The 10,043-nt window shown below is 37.5% G+C and overlaps 1 protein-coding gene across 3 annotated transcripts in view; it reads left to right on the top strand.

Annotated features, from left to right (window-relative positions):
* FANCC (FA complementation group C) overlaps window positions 1-9,724 on the top strand; it is a 76,374-nt gene extending 66,650 nt beyond the window's left edge. For all 3 annotated transcript variants that reach the window (XM_059874073.1, XM_059874072.1, XM_059874074.1), the window contains 4 exons: window positions 49-130; window positions 3,490-3,661; window positions 6,467-6,667; window positions 8,463-9,724. In XM_059874073.1, coding sequence (XP_059730056.1) covers window positions 49-130; window positions 3,490-3,661; window positions 6,467-6,667; window positions 8,463-8,606 — 599 coding nt within the window. In that variant the 3' untranslated portion in view covers window positions 8,607-9,724. The remainder of the gene's footprint in view (window positions 1-48; window positions 131-3,489; window positions 3,662-6,466; window positions 6,668-8,462) is intronic.
* Window positions 9,725-10,043: the final 319 nt, after the last annotated feature.

A 10,043-nucleotide genomic window follows, 5' to 3' on the forward strand; every position in this document is an offset into this window, starting at 1 on the left:
TGGACAGACTATGATTTTAAGTGTTTTGTTTTCATCCTTCATCCTCAGAACTCTCAACTACATATTGGTCTCAACACGTGAAACACATTTCGGATATGCTCAAAGCATTAGTAGAAGATACAAACGTTAGGTAAGCAGTAGAAGATCTTCAGACTTTTTGTCGTTTGCATGTTAATTTGTGAAAGGTCATGTCATTTGAAGTCTTTAGTGACTGTATTTCATCATTTTCTTATTATTCTCTAAGTCGGGCTTTATTTTTAAGAATAGGACTTGGATTACTTTCTGAACCCGAGCTTTATAATATCTATTTACCTGGCCAATAAGCCTCTGAGGAAATAAAATCTTGTCATTCCTTCCAACAAATATCTAGCTGCATAATGGAAATGCTTACTTGTCTATTCTCCCATTTCTCCCTCAAAACTTTTAAGCCTGTTTTATGAAGGAGCTTGGCTTTCTGCAGGCTTGTACAAATACCCAAACTGCAAACTTCCTTATTTTCATTAATATGACTGCCAGACTGCAGTATCATTTTTGTTGTGTTAATCTTTGGGCTGTCACTCCATGTTTCTGACCTGGTACCCTTGGGGTTTGTTTGTGTACATGAATTATGCTTTGGTAGGGGATGTTCTGGGACTATATGAAAATAGTGAAAAAGCATACATCTCTATCTGCTGCTGCCTTCTTTCTTATAAGGAGTGTGATGAGACCTGACTTGTGCTTGGTTACAAATTTGCTTAGGTCTGCTCTGAGACTTATCTGTCCAAAGAATGTTGAACAGCTTTTAAATTCAAAAAAAACCAAATTAATTTTGAATTAAAATTTGAAATATATCAAAAGAAACATAGAACACCAAGGCCAGCCAGACTTGCAAAACAAGATCATGGAATCACAGAATCACCTGGGCTGGAAAAAACCTTTGAGATCATCAAGTCCAACCTATGAACCAACATCATGTTGTCAACACCAAATGCCACATCCGGTCTTTTTTAAACATCTCCAGGGACAGTGACTCCACCACCTCCCTGGGCAGCACATTCCAATGTCTGATTACTCTTTCTGTGAAGAACTTCTTCCTAATGTCCAACATAAGCATTCCCTAGTGCAGCTTAAGACTGTCATCCTTTCCTGTCACTGGCGCCTGTGAGAAGAGACCAAGCCCCAGTTGGCTGCACCCTCCTTTCTGGTCATTGTGGAGAGCAGTAAGGTCTCCCCTGAGCATTCTCCAGGCTAAACAACTCCAGCTCCCTCAGCTGCTCCTCACAGGGTTTGGTTCACCCTTCAGAACCAGCTTGCTTCCCCTTCTCTGGACTTGCTCGAGCATCTCACTGTCCTTCCTAAATTCAGGGAAGAACTGGACACAGCCCTCAAGGTGTGGCCTCACCAGTGCCCAGTACAGGGCTCAGTCGCTGCCTTGGTCCTATTGCTGATACAGGCCAGGATGCCATTGGCCTTCTTGGCCACCTGGGCTCACTGCTGGCTAGTGTTCAGTCTGCCTTTAATCAGAGCCCGGGTCCCTTTCTGCCTGGCTGCTGTCCAGCCACTCTGTCCCAGTTTTCCCCCTGGGTACTGGAACAAAGATACTTGCAACCGTGCTTGGTTTCAGTTAACTCACAGGGGCCTTTTTTTTGTTGCTGAGTGGCAGAAAAAAGCTTTTTGTTGTTCCCTCTGAGGCCAGGCTGTCTGGTGGTAGCTTCTCACTTTCTATATGAGCTGCAGTTCAGTGCTCTCCTGCTCCTCCCTGAAGTGTGTCAAACCATTCTGTCCTTGGAGTGTGACCCATAGCTGACCCTGATTTCCTAAAGAAATGTGTAACTTGAGCTTAGAGCGAATAAATAAAACAAATACCATCCATCATAATGCATTACAGTAATATAACCATGTCTGTTCTCCTTTTGTTGCCCAGCCCTTTCTTGGTTTATATATAGTCTTTTCCCCCCTTTATTTTGAACAGTACACTAGTTTGAACAGTATTGTGCTTGCCAGAATACACTCCTACTTCCTTTAGTACTCCTACAACAATTATGTTTTCTACCAAACCCCTCCCAGTTAGAAAGAAAATGGATCTAACATGTTATAAATTCTAATATCCATGAAGAAACCATATTCAGTTTTCTTTTACTGCTTTATTCCTGATTCTGTATTCTTTCAACTTAATAAGATTTACAGAGGAGAAAAATAACCTCTGTTACACAGTATATCCTGTTGGTTCTCAGTGCCCTCTTTTTATATAGGTTGGTTTTCAGGGGGTTTATTTTATACCAAATGTGAGTCTTACAGCAAAGTGCTTTCTGTGTCCTTCTCATCAACAGATTGCTTCTGTGCTGAGATTTATTATCATATGTAGTACTCTTAGTGAGCAGTGAATGTTACATGACATTTTAAACTAGAAATCAATTGAGCAGTTGATGAACTTGTGGACATTTTGATTGGAAAAGTCCCAAAAATAGTGAAGGGACACTTTTGGCAATGACAGTGGAGCATAGGTGCCACTACAGAGTGGGCAGAAACAGCAGTGAGGATGGAAGTGGAGGGCACATGACTCCAAAACAGGCTCTGTAATGGCAGAAAGTCTTCAATAGAATGGTAACACCAACCCCTGGAATTTCTAAGATCTTCTTGTAGTTTCCTTGCAAAGGTGACACAGCAGCTTTTGGAGCCCCCAGGAAGAAAACATAAGAAAACCATCTAATTCTTTCAAGTTTTGCCAAATTTATTAGAAATAATTGTTCCTAGTTCTTAATCTAGCTGTCCTTTTGTTTGTCCTTCCATGCTTAGTTCAACTTTTTTGCTTCTGAGACACCTACCACTGGTTTGCATCTCTTTTCTTTAGTATTCTCTGACTTTAGAGGAATGCACATGAGAAAGTGTGGAGATGAATGGTGGTCCTTTCTTACAGCAATAATCCTTTTGTAAACACCTTCAAAATTTTCATTTAAGAAAACTTGAATTTTAACAGTCAGGAGATACACTTTAAAGTATATTTTAAAAATTTATATTTAGTCCATCTAAATGTAATTCCTCATTAATGACCAAAAAAGATGCACTTCATGAATTACCAAAAAGCATAAAATAACCCTGGAAAGTAACAGAGAGAAAGTGAAAGGCAGCAGTATGTTAAGAGTGTAATATGATTTTAAAGTTTTGGAAATCCTGCAGCCGAAGCGTATAAACTGTAGGGATGAATTTTATTATGTAAATTTTCATACATAATATTTTGTCACAGTTTATTGGAAGCTGCTTTTATGGATAGTCTGTTGTACTGTTAAAGTTAATTTGTAGTAACACTGGTAGTGTCTCATTTGATTGTGATTTCAGACAATAGACTAAGTAGTACGTGGCTGTATGATTAGCAGGTAAGGTATTCTCTGTTGAAGAGTGGTTTAATTTTTTTTTTTTAAGTTAACTGTCAGCATCCTTTCTAGTTAATTTAAGGCAATTAAAAATGTTAAATAATGAGAAATAACTAATTTTATCTGTGTTGTTTTCCAGTTCTCTCACTGACCTCTTTGAAATCTGGTTTTTGGTTGCTTGTTTTGGAGAATGGCTGGATATTGCAACAGAACAATTACTGAAGGCTGCTGTGGAACCAGATCCTGTGCTGTGGCTGCTGGCATTTTACTACTGTCCTAAGAATGAAAATCAACAAAGAACTCAAACAATGGTGGGTAATGTAGTGATAGTAAGTGGCAATATGCAGTCAGTAGTCTGATTATGTCTTATTGCCGTAAAACAAATAGTGCACATCAGAAATATGAAAGGTACTGATTTTACAAAGTCTCTGGGAATTGTGTTGCAGTGGACAATTTGAAAGTTGGGGGGTTTTTTTTTGTGATTTTTGATATTTAGAAAAGCTTTTTCCTCCTTTTTAAGTATGTGATATATATTAGCACCTTCTTGGCTTTCTTTTGGATAACCATGGTGTTTTTAATCCTAAATAAAAATACCCTAGTGATAGTATTTTTAAAAGCAGTGTGGCAGAATTCAGAGTATGCCTCTGTTATGACGTCTTCTGAGAAGGAAACAAGAGAAATCACAGCAGCTGAAAGCGTGAAGATACTTAATCAAACACAATTTTGAATCCTAACCTTCCCCAGCTACTCTGATTTCTCTCCAGTTTTTGGTATGTGATAGAGTAACAAATACATGATGATGCCATATGCTGGGCTGGTAACAGAAGGAGCAGTGCTCTAACCTTACATGCTGTACTGCACGACGAGTGCTGTGCATCTGGGTATGCAAGAAGATACTTGAAAGCCTTTAATTTAAACCTATTATGCAAATCTGAACTAGCCCAAGCAATTGGATCTGCAAAGGCCCAATTCAAAAGTCTGCAACTTGTCTAGTTTTCCTTAATTTGGAAATGGATTCTGGTGGATTTAAAAATGCAGCTCAGTACGCAACAGCAGTAAAAATCATGCTTTAAATGTACATCTAATGGTCCACATACAATGGTGCATTATGCAGTATTTTGTTTCAGATGGCACTAGAAATGCAAGATCACATCCCACAAATTTTTTTTTCTCTTAACTTTCTCATAGTGTAGGAGCAAGGGATGGGATGGGTTGGCTGGGAAGGCAAGGGAAGGGTTGGCTGAGCAAAGTTAGGTTAGAGCTAGGGTGAAGTAAAGAAGTCAGGCTTGTTATTAGAACATAGTTTTGGGAGAGTAGTATGAGCAATAAACAAGAGTGATTGAAGCTATTGCAGATCAATGTATTGTTCTGACTCCACAGAGTGAAATAACTTTGTCCTATATATGAAATCATCTCCCAGTGTGTCCCCTATTCCATTTTGTTATTCAGTCATAACATAAGACAAACTTTAGAAACAAAAAATTTTTTCTGCTGACAGCCCACACAGTGACTCATCTTTTCCCAGAGGTCTAATATTTCAATTAATTATCATTTTTTTCTTAGGTATTTGAACTAAGACTTTCCTTTTTTTTTTTTTTTCCTTATTTCTTTTTTTTGCACATGTCAGGCTACTTCAGAGGGATTCCCACACTTCATGCAAAACTTCTGCCTTTTGTTAGGTGTTTGGGTTGTTTTTTTTTTAATTTGTCCTTTGGCAGATTAGGTCTCAGCTCTTTCAAATGAAGTGGTTTCCACCTCAAACTCAGCACCTTTCACTAGTTAAGGATTAACATGCTATGGGAACTTCTGGTAGATATCAATCTGGTCTGCTTTTCATTTGGCATTATTTTTGTGTGGAAAGGTTTGCACTTATGACTTAGGATTTTGTCTTCCTGCAATGTACTTTAGGTAACACCTTTATATTAGCCAGAAGGTAATACGAAGTGTTTAAATTATTTAAAGAAGAAAAAGCCTGTTTTTGCTGTTCACTAGAGTTCACTCATATTTGCAGGACTAAAAATTTTGCTTCTCAATATTTATTCCTTTGCTGCACTTGTTTCATACCTTTAGGGTCTGAAACACTGAGGGAGCAAAACTTGGAGTTTGGCCCTAAGAATGAGATTTCTAGGGTACATGAGCTCTTGGAGCAGGACCAGCTACTCTCCGTCTGCACTCTCTGGCTCATATGATGCACAGAGAAATAAAAAATCACAAGGAATCCCAATTACCTTTCTGTAGATCCTGGTATCATTTGTGCCTCACAAATAGTTGTGGACTTTATGCAAGAATAGCGCCTTTTTCAGACTATATTAAATGAAATTGTTGAAAGGATAGGTCAATGTTAGACAAATGTCTGAAAAAACGTGTCCCAGTGAATATCCTTGAGAAACAGGTGTTCTTTTCCTTTAGGTCTGTTGTGGTTTATTTTTCTGTTGTTCCAGCTGATACTTGTTTGCATTCCATCTACAAGTTTTTTTCAGATAATTTCTAATACTGTGAACAGAATTATTGTAAGGATTTTTTTGCAGTAGTTGCTCATAGTTCTTTTTCTAGAGGTGCCAAAATCTTCTGTTTCCTACCTCCAGTAAAAATTAGGTTTTATTGTCTAGCTCACAACATAAAAACATAAGTTGTTAACAACACAGGAAGAAGTTAAATTGCACATTCTTACCAGAACATTTTATCAGCCGAGGTCAGACTGCATGGGGATTTAACTGATTTACAGCAGCTATACTGAAATGAGCCCTTGAGGAGCCTTTGTTCTTTTTCCCACAATGTGAAAATCGGACCACGTTCTTCTGAGGGACTTTCTCCATTTCCTTATATTATAAAAAAAAGGTAAAATCCTGGCTTGATGCCCTGTCTGCTTCATTTGTAAGACCAAAGAAAAGAAAAGTCCATTTTGTCCACCTTTGTGTGTGTGAGTCAGTGTAAAATAAATGTGTTACAGCCCTTCCTTTCCTCGTTTTCCTGCTGTTTAAATTAAAACTTTTTTTATGTTTGAGTTGTTTCTCTGAGGATTCAGTTTTCTTTTAGTGAATAGATCCAGAGTAAAATACTATAGATTTATCTTTACTCTTCTCTAATGCCGCACCCTTTGAAATTATTTCCTACAGGTGGAAGCCCAAGCAGTCTACAATCATCTGATGATGCTGTTCAGCTGCACAGACCTTTCTCTCAAAGACCTGGAGGCTGCTGTACACAGGGTAACGGGTATAGAGCAGTGTTGTAACCAGCGACTCACAACACATCTTCTGACCAGCTTCTTGCTCTTTTCATCTGGTGGACATAAGATTGCCCAGGAATGTATTTACCATGTAAGTGTTTCTTCCCTTTTTTTCACATTGACTTAAGTACATACTTATTTTACTATTTTTGATTTATGTTTCTACCTCGTAATAAAGAAAACACATAACAGAGAATTGAAGGTGGCTGTGGCTACAACAGCCATATCTAACCTGCTACATACCTATTTCTGCTAAAATTCAGTTAAAATATTATTCATTCACTTCTTAATCTCACTGACAGGGTTACTGTTGTTACTGTAAAGATGCAGAAACAGCTGAAGTAATAGCTTGCGGTTAGTTAATTTGCAGTGGTATAGATAGTATGTGCAAGCATTTTGACTTTTCCCCAAAAAATCACTTCCTAAATTATCCAGCTACTGCAGACATGATGGAGCTCTCTTCTTGTTGTTTGCCATTGGGTGAAACAGCTGGTTACTAGGTCTTAGCCTTGATGTGCCAGAAGCTTGGTTGGCAAAGCCAGTGAAGAAAACAGTGAGGTAATTGAGAGAGAAGGAGAAAATGAAAAGCTAAGACAGTGTCTCTTAAGGTGTAAAAAAGATGAAGAGGAGTAAAAGGCTGGAAGCTTGCCACAGTATCTTCCTGTTGGTGATGACAGCCTTCAGGTATATTGGTGCAAACTGTGTTTGTGTTACTTAAGACAAACAGTGCTATCTCAGTGTAGGATTAGAAATCCATTCCTTACTATAAAACCATATTCTTGTAAGAAGTGCATGCCCCCTATGCAAGCAGGTCTAGGGGCCAGTGTGTGGTTTTAATACTTGGAAAAGTTTTTCCATTCAGCAGCATTGTGGTCTTATGAATAGACCTGTATAGGGTATATGGCATGTATAAGGCATCTAATTTTCTGACACAGCTGGCTGATTAAAAAGGCATAACATTTTTCTCTTTAATAAGGACTAAGGTATTTCTCACATCCTAGAGTGCAGGTTCACACATGATCATTTTTTTTCTCAGCATAAGAATGTAATGATAAAGTTTGGAGGGTTGTATATATTTTTACAGACTGCTGTTTCTAGTTTCTCTTCATGAAAAGAGTGCAGCTATTGAGCTGTGATGCTGTAATGTACTAACCTGCTACTTTCAATCCCTCCAGGAGGACCAAAGGCAATCTTCTGCTTCTTTATAGATAGCAATATAACTAACTTTCAAAACTCTGAATAATTCCCAGTGCAGACTGGTCATGAATTGTTGTAGGCCAGTTTGTTGGTTTATCATTCTGATTAATTTGTATCTGTATAACCACTAATGTGTAGCTTGGCTCTTCATGTGATTTGAAAGGGAGAATGGTGTGGAACTGATTTGGGATGCATAGCTGTGGTTCTTTTTAGCACAGTAAACTTCAGGTTTAACACAGATAATGGGCAGTCAAGTCCCTTCTGATCCGCAAAAATTGCAACTTGGATTCTTTTCCTGTTTTTTGTCATCTTCTGGGGAAGGTATTTATTTTCACTTTTGAAAGCTTTACAGGATTGAATTGTCTCCCCAAATACACACAGAACCTTTATGTGCTTCTAGTTCTTTTCTATGGCAATGACTTACAAATGGTTATACTGTCCATTTGTGTTTCCTTTAAAATAAACTTTCTGGCCTCTTGATTTGTTTTCACTTAAGTTTGAGACAACAACAGAAATCTCAAAGTTGCTCACCTCCCCTGGGATTTATGAAAAGAGATACCTCAGGCAGAAGCTGGTTCTCACTTATTCAGTGGTGAGGAAAAAAACCTGGTTTTCTTGCAAGTATTTTGAAGAATTCTTAGAATTTAGCAACATAATTGCCAAATTTAACTTTTTGTGTTTTCTTTCAGATTACTGAGATAACTGATACAAGCAAAGACGTTTATAACCTTCTTATCCATACTGCTTACAGACTTAACCATAGCGGAGAAGAAAACCAAAGGACTGTGAAACTGATAAATGAACTTCTTCAAAAACTTAAATTGAAAGTTTAGAACTTTAATGTGTTCTATTTATCAAACCAATAAATCAGTTCTTTATCCAGGTGTCAGACTTCCATTAGCATCTAGCACTGCAGGTTACCAAGGGCGCTGCTAATTTATATTCCCTCATCTATATTGAAAAATAGTCTGTTGTTTGGAATTGTTAATCTTTTGAAACATAGTAGTAAATAATAAAGATGCTTGAAAATTTTGTTCTGAGTACTTTCTGTAACAAGGGACCTACATCATTTAAAGTAATTCGTTCATCTCCTTGTTTATTTGGCTGACGATCAGTTTTTTCTCTTAAATTACTCATGTGGGGTTTTTTAAGTAAGATACCCAATTGCTTGATTGGTAAGTTGTTACTAAAATGTTTTGTCCTATGCTTCTGCTTTTATGTAACTAACGATGATCTCAAGTGATTCATAGTGTTCTCAGGAAATCAGTGAGTGATATTTCCTGAGCTCTTTCCTTCTTTTTGAAAATGTTTCCAAAATGAAACTCTTCCCAGATTTGCTAAATGTGGGGGTTTTTCAATACTGCAGCTTTCACAGGACAGTGTTCTCCTCTAAGTACTAGACCAATAGCTGATCTTTGTCAAAAGATACTGCAGGCATAAAATTTCTTGCAGTACAGCCCACTTAACAGTGTGCCATGACTGATGCTATTATTTATTTTTTTAAGAAATATGGGACTTTTATTCAGACAAAAGAGGGTAAGCAAAACAGAGACATAGGGACATCTTCCAGTTCAAAGGGACAGATTTCCTATAAAGGCTGCAACTCATTGCCTTAATTTTTGTGTCCAGCAGTAATTTGCTTACTTCTTTGTTTAGGTTTTTTGAGTCCTGCAAGGAGCATAAACAGGTAGCAATGGCTTATGTTTTTTACCCTTAGGAAGGTATTTGTCCCTAGAAGTTTAGTGAACCTGTCTCTAGCTTAACTAGAAAAATAACCATGGAGAATAGTAGTGACAGAACATCCTAACTTTCCTCAGTAATTTGTTCCCCTGTATTACTTACCTGTAATGCCAATGCCTGCACTATGCTACTCGAAGATGCTACTTGGAATTCTGTTCTTGCATATAAATCCAAGACATGTATCTTGAATTAATAAAGCTTTTTGAATGTAGCGTTTGTTTTTGAGCAAGGGGAAAGAAAAACAGTGTACTTAGTGTCCTTTGGCTGTAAGAAGTGGAAAGATATTTTCTGTTATGCTGTTAACTGATTTCTTACAATTTTGTTCCCAGTGAGTCATATTATGGAAGTTACATCCTTCTCAGTCAGTTTGCTAGTGAAAAAATAACCAACACATAATGTATGTCTGCAAAGAAAAGGGTTTTTTCTCTTTTTTTGATTAAAAAATATTTTTAAATGAAAATTCAGAAAGAAATAATCTAAAAAAGTAAAATCAAGCAACCCAGTTTTCTGTTCCCTGAATACCATAACTG

This window comes from Haemorhous mexicanus, chromosome Z (assembly GCF_027477595.1).
Source record: "Haemorhous mexicanus isolate bHaeMex1 chromosome Z, bHaeMex1.pri, whole genome shotgun sequence".
NCBI classification, from domain to species: Eukaryota; Metazoa; Chordata; class Aves; order Passeriformes; family Fringillidae; genus Haemorhous; species Haemorhous mexicanus.